This window comes from Pezoporus occidentalis, unplaced genomic scaffold (assembly GCF_034315485.1).
Source record: "Pezoporus occidentalis ecotype Australia unplaced genomic scaffold, CSIRO_AGI_Poc_V1 ctg100, whole genome shotgun sequence".
NCBI classification, from domain to species: Eukaryota; Metazoa; Chordata; class Aves; order Psittaciformes; family Psittacidae; genus Pezoporus; species Pezoporus occidentalis.
The window spans coordinates 14619-37921 of record NW_026912780.1 but is presented as its reverse complement, the minus strand read 5'-3'; the positions used below and the strand labels follow the sequence as shown (position 1 = coordinate 37921).

Genomic DNA, 23303 nt, shown 5'->3' with positions numbered 1-23303 from the left:
GACACTTAGTCAATACTGTTATGTACAAAATCCACTGGAAATAAAAAAAAATATTAAAGGTCATCTTTCAGAGGTAAAAGTGCAATTAACACAGGCAAAGTCTTCGTAAGAACATTACATTTCTGTTAAATTCACTGGCTACATAAGAGCCTACAGGTACGTTGCCTACATTAAAGTGAATGACTGTTTTATTTTTTGTTAGTTTTGAATAAGCCTGATAGTTGATAAACAAAGATTTACTGCCACCATAATTATGGTACATACATCAAAAAATGCATGGCAATTGTTTTCCACAATTTTAAGTTTTACTGAGTTTAAGAAACTCCAGAGCAACAGTAAGATCTGTAAAGGTCAAAAAATAATTAACACTATAAAACCTTGTAACAAGTAAGTGTGCACACACCAGCCATCCGGAATTGCTTTCCCCCGAACTCTTGAGAGCTTTCCAATGATGTTATTTACCCCCAGTAAATACCTTTACAGCACTGAATGGATTTTTCTGGAACAACATTTATATTTATGATCTTTCATGCATTACATATTCACAATTTGGAAGGAAACGAAAGGCCTTCATACATGTCAGTCTTTAACCGCATCCAGTCCTGAAGTCTCTGCAAAACTGTTTTTTCTTGCATTAATACTTTTGCAGCTTTTCTCAGTTTTTCTTCATTTCGTTCTAAATATCGAATTCCATCTGTCTGCAGCTGGTTGAGTTTCTCTTTACGACTTTCATCTAGAGGTATGTCTTCATGCATAAGAGGGTTAAATCTGAAATAAGTATCAGCAGGTAGCAGTGCATCCAGCATGGTGTGAACTTCTGCAGTGAAAACAAAGAAAGGGAACCATTATATTTACATGAGACAGACAAATAGTCCTCCAGGGTCTCTGAACAACAAGTGCTCTGCAGTGACACAGTAAGTGTAAATATGTGCTGCTTTGCTGAGTAAATGTTTTTCCAGCACTGCTTTATCAAAACCCCTTTCTCATTAGAAGGTTTGCAAATGACCCTGTAGCTCTGTTTACCCTGGAAAAGCTGCTGCTTTTACTCTATGCCAACGTCACTGGTATGACAATTAAGAAGGCTTTGCAGCTATCCAGATTTTTAATTACATGTACATTCCATTCCTTTAAAACTGAGAGTGCACACTGAAGATCAGGCACGTAACTTACACATTGCAATTCATGATACCCATGATTTGTCACAATCAGTACTAAGGGAAGTAGGTATTGTGGAAATGACAGCTATATAGTCTTCTCTCAGACTGCAGTAAAAAGTAGCTAGGTTTAAAGCTTTTTTTTGTTTGCAACTAGATTTTTTATATAGTACTACAGATTTGGGGTTTAACATTAATTTAAAATGTTCAAGTTGAATTATAACAGTTCAGTTAACTAGTATAATCATAAACTGGCTATGTAATGTATTGGTATGTTCCTCTCTTCCTTTTTCCTCTTTCATAACCCATTTTCTCTCTCCTTTTAGATCTCTCTTCTGTTTGTTGACTCCCTTAAAATTACATTTCCATGACTTCCTTCATCTTTCATTCTCTTTTATTTTCACCTTCTTCGTATTCTTACCATGCTCCTCCATTCTTTTAGACATCTACTGTCATATAAAAATTTTAAAGTGAGAAAAAAATACCATGGGTAAGACTACAGCAAAAGATTCTTCTTAACCTGAAATTTTCTCTGCTTGGTCCCTCCTCCTGTGAATTACTGCACTTTGTCTCTGTTCTTGTCTTGCCACATCTAGTCTTTCTTGCCCTATTTAATGGTCTCTCCTTTTTTCCTTCATAACATAACTACCCATTTGCTCAAATCTACTCTTCTCCTCTTTCTATTTCCTCTCCTTTGGTCTCCACAGTGATCTTTCCTTTCTTCCTCTTCCCCATCAAATTTCTTGCCTGTTTTTTCATCTGCAATTAAACTTTTTCTTCCCTAGATAGAAAGTGGGCAGCAAGTCACTCTTTCCCACAATTCCCACTGCCATTCCACAATTGGACAAAATACAAAGGTGGCCCAAAAATCTAGCTTTTCCTTACTAATGACAGTCCACTGACAGAGGCCACACAGCAAGGGATCTACACTGTAAGAGCATTTCTTGTTTCCTAGTTTTTTTGCAGTATCAGTTTCCTTTGTAAGGTGGGGAAGCATCTGCATATTAAAAACAAAACAGATGCAAACTGCCAGTGACAGAGTTCCAGTGTACTCCCATCCTAGGGACAGAGTTTATTTTGGTAAACACATGTGTGGCTCCTCCTGACAGCAATGGAAGTTAGGACCATTGGCAGGTACAGTCTAGTCCTTGGAAAAGTCCAGGTATAAAAGCACACAAAGAACTAGAATACCTTTTCTAAAGTTGTTGAAAACCAATCAATGTTCTATATTAAATTTAAGCATTTCATTTTATGGGAAGAACAAACCAAATGTAAGAAAATATGATTTTCCTACTGAAATTAATTCCTGAGTATACCTTTATCCTGAAGCACAAGTGAGAACATACCACTCTGTATAAATCTTGTTGGATTTTCATTGCCATTCTGATAAATTTTAAGGTATTGTCTATCTTTATTATACCTATATTAACAACCTCATTCACAGCTGAGAATTCATGAACTGAATGAGCTTAGCAACAACATAGTGAAAAGGAAGATTTGTGGAGAGAAGGCTAGAAATATATTCATGTTACCATCTCCAGAAAACCTGTAATACTGGTAGTGAAACACCAAGTACACATAGTGAGTTACAGAGAGACACGTTTCAAGTAGTTTCAATGCGGCAGGTAGAGAGTAGAAGGGGAAAGACTAAAGTTGCAGATCACTCTGAACTGGAACTATAATTCTATGAAACATAAAAACCTGAGAATGGTCACAATACAAACATATCTTAAGACACTGACCTTCTGTGTCGGTTGCACTGCTGATGACGTTTGTGAGTTTGGCTTTCAGACTGGTGTATGTGACATTGGTCTTTCCTTCACTTTCGTATCGACCAGTGCCCAGTGATATTAGACACTGCAGTGGAACACCTGGCCAAAGACACTTGCACTCATGAACTGCCAGTGCAGAAGGATTATTTAGCAGCAGGCCTCCATCCTGTAAATTAAAAATAAACACAAATGTTAGTACTCTATATAACAAGAGTTCTCTCACAAGAGAAACCACAATTACAGACAAAACTAGCATAGCACTAATATACAAAACCAGTTAAACCAAACAAGCACTGATTTCCGTATTTTGTGGAACTGCTCTGTTTGTGCCTGGCTTCCTGGGCTTACGAACACCATCAGAGGAGTGCCTGTGTCTGCAGTCAGTTCTGCTGTTGTGAGCAGCAGCAGAAGTAGGCCAGAAGAGCACTATTCACTGGAATATCTTGAGTTATGATTTCATCTTCTGAAATCTTTCATCATCTTCATCTTTTACGTAAGACAGAGTGATAGCTTCTTAAACTGTCAAAAATCAGTAATAAAAAGCCTGCATTTCAAAATGTTTATTACTGGGATTAAAAGGATATATTCTCTAACAAAATCACAATGACTGCCTGCAGATTCTAAAATTAAAAAGAGCTGAGCTTGGCCAAAGCTACTTTATAAGCACAGTCATTACACAGATGTTATAGCCTGACTTTAAGACTTGGAAAATTGCAGAATCATGTAGGTTGGAAGGCATCTATTGAGCTCATCTGGTCCAATCCCCCTCCTCAAGGTGGGTCAGCTACAGCACACTGCCCAAGGCCATATCAAGTCCACAAATGGAGATTCCAAAACCTCTCCAGACAAACTATTCCAGTATTTGACCGCCCTCACAGTAAAAGATCTTCTTGTGTTCAGATGGAATGTCATGTGTTTCCATTTGCGCCATCATCTTTGGTTCTTTCAATGGACACTGCTGGGAAGAGTACAGCTCCACCTTTATTCCCACCCCCCCATCCTTTAGTTGTACTCCTAAGCCTTCTCTTCTCTAGACTGGACAGCTTTCTGAGTCTCTCTTCATGTAAGATGCTCAAATTCTCATGGCCCTGCACTGGATTCATGTCTCTCTTGTACTGGTGAACTGGACACAGTACTCCAGATGTGGCCTTAAGCAGTGCCTTGAAGCAGCATTATCTCCCTTCACCTGCAGGCAAGACTGTACTTAAGGCAGCCCAGGATGCTGTTGGCCTTTTTTGCCACAAGGGTGCATCACTGGCTCGTGTTCAGCTTGTCCAGCAGGACCCCAAGGTCCTTCTCTGACAAGTTGCTTTACAACCAGTCCGTCCCCAGTGTGGATTGGTACACGGGGTTATTCCTCCCCAGGTGCAGGATCCTCTCTTTATTGAACTTCATGAGAATTCTCCAGTCTGCTGAGGTCCCTCTGAGTGGTGGTGCAACCATCTTGTATTCCAGCCATTCCTCCCAGGTTTGCAACACCTGTGAACTTCCTGCAGATGCACTCTGTCCCATCATCCAAGTCATTAATGAAGATGTTAATACTGTTCGCCTGTGTCAGCTTGCCTGTGTTGTCATGGGAGATAAGTGTCAAAGGCTTCACTAAATCTAAAGTAAACAACATCCACTGCTTTCTACTTGCCCACCAAGCTAGTCACCTCACTGCAGAAGGCTACCAGATCGATTAATCATGAACTGATTTGTAAATCCAGTGACTACTCATGATCACCTTGTCCTGCATGATTTTGGAAATCTTTTCCAGGACTTCCTCGATCATCTCCTAAGGGATGAGATGAGGCCAACTAACCTGTAGGTCCCCACAGCTTTCTTCCTGCCCTTCATGAATATAGAAATGGTACTTGCTTTCCCAACCCTTCCCAATCACCATGATTATTTAAAGATAATCAGGAGCCACCTTGCAATAGCATCAGCCAGCTCCATCACCATTCATGGGTGCAACCCATCAGGCCCTATGAATTTATGTATGTTCAGGTTGTTCAACCACTTCCTAAACTGGTTCTCCTCTACCAAGTGTAAGTTCTCCTAGCACCAGACTTTCTCTTTAGCTTTAGGGGCCTTGTATTCTTGAAAGCTGGTTTTACCGGTAAAGCCTGAGACAAAGGCAGCAAGCAATTAAGCATTTCTATTATCTCTCACCAGCTCCACTGCCTCATTCAGTAGTGGGTCCATGGTTTCCCTAGTCTTCCTTTTGATGTTTACGTGCTTACAGAAACTTTTGTTATTGCCATGAACACTCCTCTCCAGATTCAACTCCAGGCCAGCTTTTGCTTTCCTAAGCCCATCTATGCATGGCTGGTCAGGAGATCTATATTCCTTTGGAGTGACCTGCCCCTGCTTGCACCTTTTGTACACTTCCTTTTTACGTCTGAGTTCAGTTAGGACCCCCTTGCTCCTCCATGCCATCCATCTTTGCTTGATTTCCTCTTTACTGGGATGGATTTTTTCTTGAGCTTGAAGAAAGCGACCACTGAGTATCAAGCCAGCTCTCCTGGACTACTCCTCTCTTCAAGGTCACAGCCCATAGGATTTTTCTGAGAAGAGCTCTGAAGAGGACGAAATCTGCTCTCCTGAAATCCAGGGCCGCAGTCCTGCTTTTTATCCCTGCTGCCTTCTCTTAGGATCTTGAACTCATCATCTCATGGTCACTGTAGCCAAGGCTTTCTTTAACTTTCACATCCCTGACTAGTCCTTTATTCTTCATAAGCATCAGGTTCAGCAAAGTACATTTCCTTTTTGGCTCCTCCATCAACTGTGGTAGGAAGTTGTCATCAATGCACTTGAGAGATCTCCTAGGTTGCCTGAGCTCTTCTGTACTGCCTTTCATCAGGGATCAGGATGATTCAACTCTTCATCAAGAGACAGGCTCTGAGAATGAGAGGCTTAAGTTGTCTGAAGATCAGAATTCAGCCAAAGACTAATAGGAACAAAAGCTACTCTTAAAAGTCTGGAAGTAAGGAGAGACATCTTTTGCTAGCAAAAGTGTAGGTGATGAGGCTGGGATAAAGTACTTTAGGACCAGTAAGAATCCATTTTGATCCAGCAAATCTCAAAAAGTTCAGCACTTCTTGGAAGTAAAATGACCTTCACTTCAACTAAGAAATAAATTGCTTTAGACTTTGAATTCAGTAAGACTTTCTACACTGGGAATGCCTTAAAAATGCAGTTATAAAGGAAAAACTTAAACTGAAAACATCAATAGGAGAGACAAATATCTTTACAGGCATTCAAAAATCTATACAAAGAAAACATGTAAAATACAAAAGGAACAGAATATTGACTACAATAAGCATTATGCAACAGTTTCCTGTACCCTAAATCTTCCTGAACCCATGTATCCCATACCCGACCATTACAAGAACAGTAATAAAAAGCAACTCTACTCAGGAATAGGTAGACTACAAAAGGTTTTGGAGTTGATAAACATTCTACAAAACCCCTTTAGCTACAGCTGTGCTAGATAAATAAGCCAAACCAGGTTTACTGTGCTGAGTTTTCGGACTTATTTTTTAATTAAGCTTTCGCTTCAACCTACAAAAAGCTCTTTGAACTCCTTCTGGATACTGTCTGCTTTGCTCAAAACACTGTTCCAATGAATGGTCTCTTCAGTGCCTATTAACTTTTGCTTATGTTTAAATTAGCTTCTACACAGAAAACAAAATACAAAGATGTTTTTCCCCTTGACGTAATTCCCCATGAATCTTAATCTAAAAATCTTAATAGTTACCTTTGCAGTGCTTGCTTTTCCTTTAAATTCTAGAATAAAACCATGCTTAACAAATAATTTCCACTAATCTTATCAATATAATTTGATTAAACAGCTTTGCTTCACCATGGGAAAATTAGTACTGTCCATGGTTAGGGGGTATATAATACTAAAATAATAGAACATTTTTATAATATTGATAAATAAAAGGTCAAAGGAAGGTAAAGTACACATACCTACGCATACCAAATATGTACTGTGATGACGATTAACAGCTTTGTGCAGTGATTTCCATATTTAAGCAGTCTCCAATTTAGGTTTACTGAAGTGTTAGTAAATAGCCATTCCTAAGAATTTTCAATTCAGACACCTATACCATAACTTCTAGCATACGTGTCATGTTTGGTAAGTCAGAAGTAGGGCTCAATAAGGAAGGCAACTGATTTTTTTTCTTCTCTTCCAAAGCTATTATGGTTGATAATGACCACATCCTGATCAATACTGTGCTTCAAATCAGCTTACTCTATTAGATATCCATCATATCACTCTTTTGCTTACAATCATAGAATCACAGAGCAGAACAAGAGCCAGAGAAGCCATGGAATCTCCATGCAGGGTATTTTCAAAACTCAACTGGGTAAGTCCTTGAGCAAACTGACTTAACTTTGAGGCTTTTCCTATTTTGAACAGGAGGCTGGACTCCCTGAGATCCTGTCCTCCTCAATTTTCCTAAGGTTCTACTCTATTTAAAGAAATAGAGTATGAATCACAGATGTGTGTTATTTTAGCTGCAAAATGAAATTACACTTTAAAGGCCATTCTTATTAGAAACTGAACTTTGTCAGCCCACTCTAAGTCTTATGGAAAATGCAAACATGCATTTTCCTTGGAATACCTCAGAATCTGTAACTGAAAGGGTAACTTACAGGAACTCTTCAAATGACTGAACTGCTGACAAACAGCAGTGCGATTGTCCTGAGTTCTGACTCAGGACCCAGTGTTGGGCAAACGGCCAGAGCAGACCCCTCCTTTTCTCTTGATTCTTTAAATCTCCCATTCTTTATTGTCTGGCCTTCCCTACATTTCACCATCTCTTCTCACTTAGCCAGTTCTCAAACTGGCTGCAAACTCATTTCCCAAACATACATGAGTCACTCCTTCCTTTTTGTGTCCTTCTGTGCTGCTATGGTCAGTGCACTGGCAAGCACCAGATGATTCTTCGTATGCTGAACTTTGCAAAACCACACAACACTTAGAATCACAGAATAGTTAGGGCTGGAAAGGACCTTAAGATCATCTAGTTCCAACCCCCCTGCCATGGGCAGGGATGCCTCACACTAAACCATGTCACCCAAGGCTCTGTCAAACCTAGCCTTGCACCTGAGTCAGCTTAATTTGCTGGCAGCTCACTGAACACAAAGTGCCGCAGAACGAATATGAATGCAAGTAAGCATGAAAAAACCTGCATAACTTTCTTAATGTTGTCAGGCAGGTAAACAGTAGGGAAAAGGCTTTTTAAGTATTCCTAGCAAAAATAATGGAAACAATGAAATGAATTAACCTGAAAATGGAGATTAATACACATAAAAAGCCAAGCTTTTAGTGACTGCAAAGCAGTGAACTCAGGAACTGGGATATTCAGTCTTTTGCCACAGGCTTTCCAAGTGGTAAACATTCAATTGTTATGTTTTGTTTAATGTTTTAGCAGCTAATTCCCAAGTGAACACAATGAAATTCTTTTTCATATAGGTTTTCCAAAATACATCACAATGCAACTGTAACCATATTTTCAGGGCTTGATGGTCATTATCCAGAAGTCTAAAGCCATAGCCAATATTTTCTATATGTTTTTTTGACAGTTGCAAATCAGTCAGGGAAAGCTCCCTCATGATGTGACTACCAGACTGTAAATTATTTAAAGCAGGAAAAATGCATATTTTGTAGGCATATACTCCAATATAAATTCTGCTTGCCCAGTTCTAGGAATAAAGAAAAGCCTGATTAAACACTATGAAAGAGACAGGGGCAAATTCTACAATCAGAAGGAAAATACAGTGGGAAATCTCAAAGAAAGTGCTCAGACTACTTGGGAGTCTGGTAGCACAGAACATTCTTATAATCTTGTCCTACTTAAATAATTAATGAACGTGCATAAAGACACTCATATTTTTGAGTCAAAACTTTGGAAACAGTTATTTAAAATTAGGATATTACAATAATAATGATAATAATAATAATATCAGTTTGACCCATATTTGACCATGGGCAGTTATTTCTAACAAGTTCAGAATAGCTTGTACATTCATAGACTAGCACTGCACTTCCTAATTTTGTCAGACTCAAGCTGTGCCTTGTAACTGCTCTATGTAACATCCTGTGTGTGGCACAGCTTCACCTGAATGATGTCAAACTTTGTGAGGAAAATAGCCTAGCACTTGATGAAGGATACATAACTAACAAAGCCAAGTCTGATATTTGGAAGCTGAGTTTGTTGGCTCCATAGTAACCACTTCACCTCACTGTCTGTGCAGACATGCTTTGCATTTTAGTTCATTTTTACAGACTTGCTCTGTTGTTTACTTTCACTCTGTGAAGAAGTGGAGACAGAATTAGTACAAAGCTATCACAGGACAAGACAGGCTCAGATTCTGAATGGACTTTTTGAAAAGTATTTTCAAAAGTCCATGCTTATAGTCAACATAACATAAATATGCAGACTAAGGGTAAGGCTCATTGCTTCAAATAATGAGTTTGAAGAATTGCTGCACTGTACCAAGTGGTTACTAATTAGAAAAATTAAAATAACTACTCTGAAAACATTTCCTCTAATTTCCGTAAGTAAAACAGCTACACCTTGCTGAATCATCTGTAAAACCAGCTGTTGAAGTTTAAAACCAGGCAGAGGGCTCGTTCACTCGCTCCCCCCCCTTCTTGCCCTCCCCCTAGTCCCACAGGGACGGAGAGGAGAATCGAAAAGAATGCAACTCCCACAGGCTGAGATAAGAACAGTTTAGTAACTAAGGTATAACACAAATCACTACTGCTACCACCAAGAATAACAATGATAAAGGAAATAACAAAGGAAGAGAATACAACACCTCAGCACCAGCCGACCGATAACTCACCCCACTCCGCCCGACCAAGCACTGACCGATACCTAGTCCAACCCCACAGTCCTAGCCCTTCTGGCTAACTCTCAGTTACATCCTGGGCATTACGTGCTGTGATATGGAATGCCTCTTTGGCTAGTTTGTGTCAGGTGTCCTGTCTCTGCTTCCTCCCGGCTTCGCCTCCTCCCTGGCAGAGCATGAGACTCAGAAAGTCCTTGGTCAGACTAAACATTTGAGCAGTAACTAAAAACATCAGTGTTATCAGCGCTGTTCCCAGGCTGAAAGTCAAAACACAGCGCTGCACCAGCTACTAAGGAGGAGAAAAAACTGACTGCTACTGCTAAACCCAGGACACTAGCTCAATGCATTTACATAAGCAGCAGAAAATGTCCCCAGAGTAGAAGACAGGAATGAAAAACAGGAGAATTCTTTTGCTACCTGTGAGAGCCATTCATACAGACAACTTCAAGATTCACATCCTGACGCAGTTCTCCCATTGCACTGGGCATCTATGGCCAGTGTGTTAGAATATCCACATAGAAGGCGTGAAGGCTTGCTCAGTGAAGCATCACTGGGCTACCAACCTAAAACTTTTCATACATGTTTTGTGAAAAAGCTATCAACACATCCAGATTTGAGTACACAATAAACTAGCTCCTATAATGTTTAGCATAAATATGCTCTCCTCAATACAAAAGTTACATGATTATGGCTCTGCTGTCATGAGTAATCATCCTGGTCATAGTACTACTGAGGATGAAGTGCTGAAGAGGAGCTCCCAGCAAGCACAGGAAAATATTTACCTCCCTGCAAAAACTATTTTGGCCCCATATAAACATGAAAAAGTACAGAAGTACACTTGTTTCCTCTAGATCTTGGTGACAAGCAATGGATGGCAGTGCCAGTATTTCTAACAAATCTCGGTCTAAAATGTACAGTGCCCTTAAACAACTCATTTTAGCTTCATTCTAATGGTGCATCTTACCCACCTTGCTGCATGACAGACGAATGAGGGTTTTTTTTTTTAATAAATTAGATCATTTTCTATAAACTATGCAATGACCTACGATTATCTCTCTATACAAATATTTCATACAATTCATATGTCATGCTAACAGGGATGCCACTGGGTCAGTGACATGTAACTTATAACGTATTCTGCACTATGCTGATTCCCAGCGGTCCGTACTTGATGACAGGTATCAGTGCAATCCTCCTGTACACCAAATTTCTAAGAATTTCAGAATAAGCCAAACTCTTACTTAACAAAAGGCAGAAATGCTCCTTTAAATTCCTGAAATAAACTTCTTGTGCTCATCAATTTGTAAGGCTCACTCAAAATCACCATTTCTCTTCAGATACTAGAAAAGCAAACAGTTCAGAGCAGTGAAAAGTTCCTGCTCAAGTGTGCACTGAAAAAGGGATTCCCCTTGACCTGGCTATACAGAAAACATCTGTATAGAACATTACAATTAAATGCATTTGCATTACTGAACAACACTGACAATACTGACAGTTTAAAAAATACCCCCAGAAGGCACATCAGCTGCATTTGTACTTCTACTACACCAGCTGCAAAAAGAGAACACTTTATACTGAGATCACATCAGATGGAGTAAAAAACCTAAATTTAATGAGGTTTGAAAGGTTACTGGAAAGCTTCCTTTTCAATACCACTGTTCTCCCATACAATATTTATCTTTTTTTTTTCCTAAAAATTAGCAACACTGTAATACATTGTTTGCATACACACAAAATGTCATGCTAAATGCTTCTGAGAGCTATCAATACCACAGCCATTACAAGCCAAACAATCTATTTTACGTTTTTTTTATCCTATATTAGCCATATTTGCTCTTGACATATCTTTGAAATGAAGTGATGGCTGGGTGATTATCTTAAATTATTAACTCATCCCAGCCAGTCATTAACTCACAGAAACGACCAGCTGCTCAGAAGACAATACTGAATTCAGAGGTTTGTGTCAGATACGGAAGATGGATTCTTACACTGCACAGATGAAGATCTGGTAAATATTAACAGACATCATAGGAGAATTATTTGGCAATAAAATACATTGTCAGATATTTCATTAAAAGCATAAACAGGTGCAGCACAGATTTAATTAAATGAATTCTGCAATGAACAAAAGGACACATCACTAAAATAGTATGTATTTTAACTGTGGTTCCTAAATAATGAATGGCCTATAGCATTATAAGCAAAGATCACAATGTGTAACCTAACTGACCTGGGGCTGAATTTACACTGGCCCCAAACACAGGCCTGACCTCAGGTTCTCCATATGATGTTTGGGAAGCACAGGCAAAGTTCAAGAGTACAGTTAAACACAAAGCCCTAAACCACAAACAAAAAACTCCAAACCCACAGATTTGGATATGAACTACCTAGTATTTGTATCCACAGTGGGGGCAGGAGAAAGAACTGAAGGAAAAGTTCTGCATTTTCATGAGTCATCTAAGTTAAGAGGTACATGCCCAGATGGCAAAATACAAAGATGGGCTTAACAACGGGAGAGAGACATTGAAGTTTTTATAGGAAGAAAATCTGAATTTACATACCAGACCACTGGCAGCAATGAAAGAGCCTACAGTGGAGAAAGAACAGGACAATCGATGTGACAGCAGTCTACAGTGGATGGGGAACTCTGGCTGGCACTGTTTTCTATCAGAGCAACTCAACAGCTGGTTTGGGGCTCATCCTCTTCATTATTCTTTTCTCAAAAGCATGTGATTGCTAATGAAGCCTGTTACTATAAAGTTACAGGCTTTGTAAATAGAAAGGCCTTACTGTAAATACAGAGGGACTCTAAGGAAAAACAAAGGAGACAACATATAGCCAACCCAAGCACCCATAAACAAAAAGCTGTGTTCTTCAGAACTACGCTGAAGACTAAACATGAGAAAGGTCCAAGCAGAGCCCTACCACAGAATGATTAAAGCACCTATATATGAACTAGATGTTGAGAAGGCGACTGTAATTCTAAGATGTAACTTCCTCTGGAAAGGAAAGAGATGAGACAGATCACATAGAATACAGTGTTCCAGCCTGATCAAATTAATTCCTCTGAATTTTGCTCCTAATTTAGAACTCCTAGATTTGAATCTGGTGTTTCATTCAACTTTGCACAATGTACACTGGGTCATGCCAAACCACACTGAATAGTCCAGTTTCAAGAAAGATTACTCAAATTGGAGCAGGTGCAATGAAGGACCATTAGATGATCAAGAGAACATAGAGTCTATTTTGCAGGATTCAGACAGACTGGCATATTTAGACTAACAAACTAAAAAAAGGATGAGACTGCTTTCTATAAACACATCAGAAGGGTAAATACTGCATGAAGAACAGTACTGGCACAAAAAGAATTTGTATTCATTAGCTAGGAATTGACTTAGGAGTGAAAATAAGAAATCTTCTGGCTATGACAAAAATGAAGAAGTATCTTCTCGAAGTAACCTTCTACAAGGGCAGCCACAGCAAAGGCAGCTTTGAATGTTTATGAACTACAGTCTGTGATGCAGCTGGTGACCATGACAGAGGAGTGAACCTGACCTGAAGGAAACTGTTTCATTCTATATTCCCTCACCCAACACTCCCCCACCCAGCCCAGGAAACACCAGCTGAAATAATTCTAAATTATGTAGCAAAAAAAAAAAAAATCTACCTGCTGCTAAACCCAGCAGTGAAAATATACCCCCCTCCCAGTAAAAGAAACATTGCAACATAAAGAATCCTGAAGAGCTTGCCAACTGACTGGGGGTTTGCAAAACTAACACTATAGATTAATCCTTGTATTGTAAGAGAAGCTCAGCACAGAAAACAGGGTGCAGACATTGCGCCCTTTTTGACTAAAAGGAATGCACTGGGTATTGAACTAACTTTATGTACGTTTTTTACACATGGCGAAAATTATTCCTATCACAGTACTAGAACCTGTATCAAGGATGGGAAGAGGGCAGTTCCTTAAACTACACACAAATGGCAAATCTGAGGCTGGATGGCAGCTGACAAAGCTGCAAGCAATGGTTCAAATTAAGCACCAGACCACCACGTACCCACAAGACTTTTAGGCTTTTATTTGTAATTAGTATGACAAAGCTATTTGGCATGGAAATGTGGCCCCAGTCTGGGAGGGGAAAAAGTAATCAGAAATTATCAAATACTGACAGTAAATTTTTATTTTTGATCTAAGAAATGATGGCCAGTAACAGCAGAACTTGAGAGCAGCAACCTCACTGTCTGTACAGAGGTTATGAATCCACTCAGTTGGTAATTTTTCACTATACCAGCTCCTCTGATGTCACAAGATTTGTTTTATAGCAAATATTAGCTGGCAAACAGTGTCACTAAAGATACATGGACTCAGAAATCTAAGCAAAAAAAAAAAAGTTAAATGTAATACAGCTCATTTGAGACTGAGTTTGGCTTTTCTTTAAATAAGCGCTCTGAAAACTGCATTAGCAAAGCATTACTCTGAATCATTTGAAATAAAAAGAATATAATGCTTCCAAGTTAAATTCCTAAACAAAATATACTCTCAATTTCATTTCGCTAACTAAATCTTCCAATAACACCTCACTTAGCAAGTCCCTGTAGAGAACTGCAAACACTCAGCTCTGGTGCAGTAACCACAGCAATTTCACAAAGGCTGGTAAACGGCAGCATGTGTGCCCACCTTAAGAGCTGCTACCAAACCTCTAGAATCCATATGGGAAAGAAATGCATGCTCATGTAGCTAACACAATCCAGTAAGTCCCCTTTTCCTTACACAGTAGGCAACACTGCCTCGAAGGCTGTAGGAAAATGTGTATGGCAACAAGTAGACAGAGAAACAAAGAAATATTTGTTTCCATCATTGTGAGAACAAGATACACCTATTAAACCACAGTCTGTATAAGCTCTGGTGCATTCTGATCACCGTGGCATATCCTAAGAATGAAAAGAACTTCAATGTGACCTATATTCTATGTCTTCTTAGAGTCTGGGAAGCACCCTTGAATCTAATTTTAAAAGCTACTGTGTAAAACCAATTAGGGTAGGATCTCCTAAGCGAATTACTTCTGAAGGCCTCTCCTGTAACAAGCTACAGAGATGAAATGGCTTTGTAGATTTACTGCCTAATAAAAGGAAAGGAAAGGCTTGTAAAATATGAAGGAAGTATGTACTAGCTTTTTCAAATGAAGGTGAGATGTAGAATTTTAGTTACATCATATTATTGTACTATAAATCCTTTTTATTTCTAGGTCGTATTCTCACTACACATCCTCTTATACCTGCATTATTAAAACTCCTCTAAAAGATAAGCTGCCAATTTAATCCCTTTACTATCTGATCTTGCTCAAATAAAATATAATTATTAGAACACTACTGTAAGTTAACACCAGCATTTTAATAAATGAAATTGTAATGCAATAATGAAATCATGGAAAGCTATCACAAAAAGGGTGATCAAATTCTTTGTATTAAATACAGTATGTTTCACTTGGAGAAAAATCTGTGGCTTTGCTAAACTTGCCAACACCACACACACACACACACTCCCTGCTGCCTTTTAATTAATCCTGTGGGACAAATTTAGTTTTTACTGTAAAACCTAGTAAATGAAGTGTGCATAATGATTTTTTTACATCTTAAACTGCTCTTTTAATTAAGTGGTGATTTCCTGAGCATACTGTACTGTCTACTCAAGTGACATTACTGAACACCCCAAATGGCTTCCATACTACAGGAAAAAAAAGGAACAGATATAAGAAACAAAACCCCACCGTGGGAAGTAGGAAAAAAAAAAAAGTATCACTGCTTTTAACAGGACTGGGGAGAGGGTCAGAGCCCTCAGCACTTCATAAATAGATTTTAAAATAAAGGAGCTGACATGTGGCAATACAGCTTCTATATTGTAACATCATGACTTGGGCTCTCTTGACTTGCATGGTTTCTGGAGAAGCATGTTACAGGGATTAAATCCCTTTGAATGTTAATGTGTTCCTCTTTTGAACCACAAAGAATATTAATCCTCCTCCCCTCATCTACCAACAGCTGCACTGTTTTTTCCTGCTTGACAGAGTGGAACCAGATAGCATGGCATGATTGACCTGAATGTAAATATTGCTCCTTGGTTTGGAACTGCTCACTTTTTGCAGAAATTTAACAAGCCTGCCATCAGTTCACCTGCAGCACAAATAAGACTTAAGTGTAGAGGCACCTAGGAACCTCTTGCTACAATTATATCAGAAAAACTATACAATCATTTATTACCTTACTGAAAAAGTTAACACACTTTACAATCCCTTGAACGTTTACAGTGGCAAGTATAGGAAGCCAGAATGCCCCCAGAGAAAGCCCTTGTATGTGTATATACATGCATATATAAGTCTATAGATTACGGAAAAGTGAACAGCTACAGTTGGGTTCAGGCATGATTCCAGCATATGCATCTAGGGACATACACAAAATCTTTATGAATCAATCTTAACCCTACACAGAACTCATTCAACTATTTCACACCATTTCAGAAAGTACTCCAACAAAAGCTAGATAATGTAAGACAAGACTATGCAGGCTGACCATAAAACAATTCCACTAAATTTCCATTATCAAAACAAGTATTTTCACACATTCAAATAGTTCTAAATCAGATCAACTGCCAGAGTGCTTTTCATTAAGATTTGAACATACCACTGACTGATAAGCTAACACAAAACCTGGTCTCTACATAATCCTTTAGAATCCCAAACTTCAAAGCCAGGATACAAATCTCATTATATTTACTGTTCTGAACATTTCCAGATATTTTACAATCATTTTCACATTTTGGCTGTCTCTACACTTTGAATTATTTAGAAATACCGAGACTGCAGAAGCAGGTTATACATGAATTAATAAGAAACTGGCATAGTTTCTGTTCAGAAAATAGACTATGCTGATTGATTAATTAATGGATGTTTCCAAACCATAAAAAAAAAAAAAAAATCCGCAAAAGACCATCAGCTTTCTGACACTATTGCAATATTGGAGCCTTTGGTATAAATTATTATTTATTATTTACAGTTAATGCACACTCTGCTGATGCACTTTTCAAACATCATGGTACTACTGAGGATATCTAACAATGTTATCCTTTATTTATTTCTGTAGTTCAAAAGCAGCCCAACCTGTTAGGTACTGTACAGGCTTAAGTGGTAAGACAGAAGAGAGCAAGTACTTCCATATAAACTACAAATGTTAGTATCATATGTAACCTGGCCAACAAACATAACATGACAATTGCAGTGCACTTTTAGAATAAAGATGCTTAATAACAATCTACTATCTCATATTTACTATATGAGCTATAACTAAGGACTAAGTTATTAATATAATAATCACAAAGCTATTTTAAACAAAAATATGACTGCATTTAGGATTATATTTACTTAAAAATGTATTTATGCATATGTATTCTTTTCAATTCACCTTGGATACTTTAATAGAGATAAAACTCTTGATTACCTTTCATTTTCCACTGAGGTACCGCTACACCCAAGAACATAAGGTTAATATTCTGCTACATGTGTGAGGGCTCTTCCCTCAGGGTTAAACCAAGGTAATTCAAGGTAGATTGAGTGTGCAGCAGTGGATTTGTAACCTGAGACTGAAACCAGTATGAAGACAGTTATGTAGCATTTGCCATGGAGCACCTTGCTACCTGTCTGTCCATGAAAAACCAAGCATATCCCCCACAAAACAGATAATTATGGAAATAAAATGTAAGAAAAACATAATCTAGGGAAAGAAAAGTGTGAGAAACATGAAAGATGACAACCTTCAGATTCTAAAAGAATTCAAAGGTGTTTAAATATAACGCCTGGGTAGAAAAGAGCTTTTCAGATGATATGAAAGCTTAAGTCAGAAATTTAGTATTCAGTTCTCCTACAATTACCGTGTTTAGTACTGAAAACACACTTTTGTGGCTTACAAAGATGAAAAGCCCATGCTTTCTAGTAATTAAAATCCATCAAACAGAAGAAAGCGGTGAGCTTGTGGAACAGTGTTGGTAAGATTATATGGAAGGGCTTTGTCCAAAGACTGGAGTAAGGAAAAATGAGCTGGACTTCACTTGAGCTCTGTGTCAGAGAATATTGGACCTGATCTCTATTAACACTAATCATACAACCTCTAATCTGGCAAATTTGACTTAAAAGTGAGTATAGATGAAATGAATACTCACCACATTTCACACAAGTCTGGCAATTCAAAAACCATTTTAAGACAAGTAATTGTCTAAGCATGGTGTAGAAGTTAAAAGTCACGCTGCTTATTTAGCTATTCTTCATACAGAAGCACAGACAAATTTCGATGTACTCTCAATTCAAGGAAAGAGGGGGTGGAAAGGTAAGAAGAGAAAGAAAAGTGCTTCACATAGCTTAACACTGACCAATTCAAGCAGTTAAGGAGCAGCTTGGAACAGCTCCAAAGGCTAAAGCAGCTCTCCTTCCAGTTTTGCTTAGCCAGATGGAAGACAAACACATTTCAGGATTTCAAGCAGTGCTTAGGCTTGGAATACCTGATGTGTTACTCTATTTTTAGCTTTAACCCTTCCCCTCCCCCCAAACTTATGTGCTCATTTCAGGTAGTATTTGATTAAAATGTTTTGGGGATAATAAAATACACTGTGCTAAAGATGCTGGGGGGATGGGGAGACCCTTACAAAAAGGAGAAACAATAAAATGGAAAAACTCTTGGGATCTGGTTGATATAGTAGCACCATCCTGCGCTCCGTGGAATCTTTCCCCTTCACCCCTCAACTAATATAGCTGAATATCTTTATTCCATCTCCTTAATTCAAAGTATGGAAGTATGCTGGGTTTTTTTCAGATTAAATTCTACCTGTTTCTCTGTATCAATGCTTCTGTTTATTATCTCTTAATCACTATTCCAGCTTATAGTCCTTATTTAACTGTTAGTCTTCAAACTTCAGTAGTACGTACACACATTACAATGCTAATGACACTACACAGCCCTTTAATGGACACCATGAGAAATTCTGTATGCGAATCAGATGCATTTACTACTCAAACCATGCGATAAATAGCATAGTAATAGATGCTTTCTTTAAATTTAAGTGAATCCTATGCTGTCTTTGCAGAAGGCCTTGGGTTCAGTCACCCTTTGTAGTCTTTTCTGCCATGCATCCGCATCACATCTTCTTAAAAATAAATACTAATTGCTTTACATGAACATGTACTGTAAAAAGAATTTCTTTAAACCTCAGACAACTACAGAACAATAAAGGGGCATCAGAAGACAAGAACACAATGGTTAAAAAAAAACTACTAAAGAAATTAATTTGCCTTGCTCTTTCCTAATTAGGGTCACGAACAGAAGTACGTAACAATAAAACAGCACACACTGTTGAGAAGAGACACTGCTTTACCCTCGAGGGAATTTATTTTGCAGTTGTCTTCAAGTTTAATCTTACTGCTGTGGCATCTCTTATTCTTTTCACTAGCTTGGAAGGAGGGTAGAGCTTAATAAGCTATCAGTAGAAAGAATTAAAACTAGAACATAAACTGAAATTACGCACTAATAAAAGGCACACTGAAATGTGTAACTTGATTATTTTTTTCCACACTTTACAATATTGTTAGATTTTAAGTCACACCATCTGTTTAGTGAAATAATGCTCAGTGAAATATCAGTTGTAAGCAGGAAGTCAAAGGCAATTTACAACTCGTGTAAGGTTTCCTTCCACGCAAAGAAGAAAGGAACAGTAGAAGAGCTTAAGTTTGTATCAAGAAGACTAAGACTTTGAAGCCTATAACATTTCTAGTTCTGTAAGGGCTGTACAAGCTAAAAATTTCCTTTCTTATCCCCATGCGTCCTAGACTTCCTTTCTGCTACCAGTTTACTTGCTTAGTGCTGATTCAGAAATTCAGACAACTTTTTTCTCAGCTTTAACATAGGAAAATATTTACTGAAGAATATTTCAATTTACCTGATGAAGATAGTTGCCCAAAACATATTCCTGAAAGTAACCCGGTGCAGCAGATGATGCTCTAATGGCCTGCCACAGTTTATACTGACAGCCTCCCATATAATGAGACTTGACACCAGGAAAGTGGTTGTAGTTCCTAAAAACAAATGCTTTCAGCGGTGTTCCTCTGTTTACAATGGTGCTTACGGCAGATACCTAGTGAGTTAGGAAGAACAAAAATAGTTATGCATGTTAACAATAATATGAGGATGACAGCTTTCCACACTATGCAATTCAATTTATACATTAAATGTGTCTCTGGAATCCTACTCAGTCTATTATTTATTTATTTTTATAATGCCTACCTAAATTTTAAGACATGAAAGTAAGGAAAAACAAACAGAAAACTTAACAAAAAACCTCCCTAAAGAAAATGCTCTTTTTAACCTGAAACTGATTGTTTCCACTGTCTTTTCTATTTATACCACTATCTATCAATTGATATTTAAACAAAAAGCTGGTGCAATCTATACAATTTGAAAATATTCTGCCTTTATGAAAACTCTACTAGTTTTACTAGTCTGTAACCAGCAAAGCAAGAACGTCATTAAATACAAATGTTAGAAATGTCCATCAATTTCTTCCTCTAAGAAAAAGATAACTCAGTACTTCAAACTGATTTAAAGGACTGCAGGAAGAATCTCTCCCAGTGACAAAATTCCCAAGGAATCCAATGTAAGTCTTTCAAGGTTTTTTGTAAGGACACTGAAATGTAATTAGCAAAAGTCCTGTAAGTAAATTTAAGCGAAAAGACAAAAATCTACTTCCATAAATCTAAACACATGACTGCAAAGAAATGACATTTTACAGATGTATCATGTGAGGTGAGAGTACCTATAGTTGTAGCGAGTGTTAGAATGTGCAAGACCTTTTACTGGTAATGAACATAGCCTAGCTGGAAGTGATAGAACAATACTCTTCAGCAGCCAAGTGGGTGTTCAATACCATTTTGTTTACTGTTTTAGAGAAGGGGGTATTTGTGAAACATTTATCAACAGCACTAGGAGCTGACACTGTGATATCATTGCATTAATTTCCATTCTTCAGCTATGTAAGTTGTATCATTTAATTCACAGTAAGCCCATCCTTATAGAAAAGGAAAGTGTAACTTCTATTTGATAATGCAGAAGCAAAACATGTGTGATTCGTACTGCATAATTCGATGGAGGAAAAGTTTCCTGTTTTGGTAAAAAGGAAGGTTGGCTTCTAAGCACTACTAAAAGCATTAAGAAAAATAAAAGCCTTTGGAAAATTTAATGGAAAACTTACGAAACCGATGCTTTAATTTATTTTTGGCAATACCCATATATATTTTGATGCAGTCTAAGTTGCAAAGTGCACCTTCTGGAAAAATCTGTGAATTTAAAAGCAGCAGAGCATACAACTGCATGTTTGATTTTGATTTTGCTGTGCCTTGTAAAGAGTGCCACCACTACCAGCAAAACAAAGCGATTACTGGGAATAGCTAGTTTCAGGTCTATTTATATTCACATTTTATTACTGAAGAACATGGAAGGAAGCCAAAGATCCCAGTTCAAAGATAACTTTCAAGTCAATGTAGGATAGCTTCCCTCTCAGAAAGCAACATACCACTCCAGCCTTTTCATGTCCTTGTTTTAGACATGGACTAGGAACGCAGTCAGTCAAGCACATGTTTCTATGTTTAGAAAAATGTGAATATCTTCCATTTAACAGTAAAGCATTGAATATAGTGCTATGACACCAAAACACCTGTTAATTACAGATTGTTCTGAAATACGAGCTATTATATTTCTCTTCTTTCTTCACACCCTATCCTTCACCAAGAATAAAATAACCTTCCTTTCTCATCTTTCACTCTCGTGCTGCTGTTGTATATAACACCCCCCCAATTAATTTGGTGCCCTTTGTATCTTACAGGAAGAGTAAAGATCTCACGGCCTATGAATGTGACTGGAGGAAACCTGGTAATCCACCTAAAGTGAGGAGAAACCCTGTTCTCTCGTTATACAACAACACAGATCACAGCTGACGTGACAGGATCTCCAGATACTAGAATTCTCTTCTATTAAAAAACTCTCAAACTTTGCACAACCTCAAGAAGTTGACCTAGTATTTCTCTTCTTATAACCCTTAAAAAAAAAAAAAAATCTCTGAAACATATTCTAACTTAAAGTATTAACTAGAACTATGAGACACTGCTCAGAAGTTTAAGAATCTAATGTTTTTTTATCCTTTAAGAGCAAGGGTTATCTCATATGGAAGCTTGGAGAGCATACCAACACTCAAGCTGTTTATCCAACGTTCTTCTGGGGACAGTACTTTTACTCGGAACTCTTAAAAGTACTTCTAGAACACACAGTACTTACTACTGTGTAGCTACTACATAGTATGTACTTACCTTCGGACATTTGGAATTTCTTGCAGTTTCAATCAGAAGATTTGAGCCCATTCTTTCTCTGCAAGTGGAAAAAAAATAAAGGAGAAAATGCTGTATCAGTTTAGCATGAACAAAAGACATTGATTTTTACCATCCTTACTTCTGAGAACTCTGAGTTTAAAGCAGCAGTGCTTGGATTTTACTTTAACAATCAGATTTCTCCAGCTGACTTCAATGGATTAATATTTCAAATCTTCCAGGCTAATGGAAATAAGTTGCAAGAGTGACTGAGGTCCTGATTCAGTTACTTCACTACATACTTAAGCATAAATCATCAGGATTACTCAACTCCTTTGTGAGAGGAAAATTAAATACTTTGCTACATTTAAAAATTAGAAAAAAAAAAAAAATCAGTATCTCTTTATTATGGTCTTTTATAGTAACAAAAATTACTCTCCTGTACTGTTATGAAAACAAAAGCTAAGGAAAACACCATTCTACACGATTTAGAAGTTAAAATATCTACGTGTAATCTTCCATTAACAGGAATTTATGCATTTAATACTCCTTTTTAAGGTGGAATTTTTTCATATGCATACATTTGTATAAATCTGACAGTGAAATGACATGAGCATTCAGCTTTGTAATTTATCACCACATCGGCATTAGAGTCAGTGTTGTTAAGTGTTAACTAGAAGGTAGCTCTCCTGCACACTGCAGGAGGCTGGAAGATAGCATACTCATCAATAATCTCATATCAGCATCTATTTCATCTTCATTTGGTACAGTAAAAGTATAAAACTCTACAGAATGGGTGCTCATCAATAACTATTCCAAACAGGCTTTCTTTTAAATCAGCAAGTTTCCTTCCTGCCCTTGAACATAGCTCACTCAAACACAGGTGGTGCCTTAACCTTATTCTGCAAAGAGAGTTTTCAGTATTGCCACACATTTTAAGCACAGTGATATCATGTGCTGTTGTTAGGAAAGCATCCATTTATAGTTCACACTACTGTGAAAGTAGGTAGCACTGCTTCCACTGTTAGCAATAAGACCTTTATCAACACAGTCAGGTCAGAAGATCAAAGAGCTTAAAATGCTACCATACCAGCAGTCCTCAATGCAGACAGTAAACTGTATTTGGAAGCAGG

At 37.8% G+C, this 23303-nt stretch overlaps 1 protein-coding gene across 1 annotated transcript in view; it reads right to left on the bottom strand.

The window, feature by feature from the left end:
* Positions 1-172: 172 nt before the first annotated feature.
* The window catches only part of PNPLA8 (patatin like phospholipase domain containing 8), a 37608-nt gene continuing 14477 nt past the window's right edge, over positions 173-23303 (bottom strand). The window contains exons 7-10 of the mRNA XM_062612020.1: positions 22174-22231; positions 19755-19949; positions 2897-3092; positions 173-817 (exon numbers count right to left, since the gene is read on the bottom strand). Coding sequence (XP_062468004.1) covers positions 543-817; positions 2897-3092; positions 19755-19949; positions 22174-22231 — 724 coding nt within the window. The 3' untranslated portion in view covers positions 173-542. The remainder of the gene's footprint in view (positions 818-2896; positions 3093-19754; positions 19950-22173; positions 22232-23303) is intronic.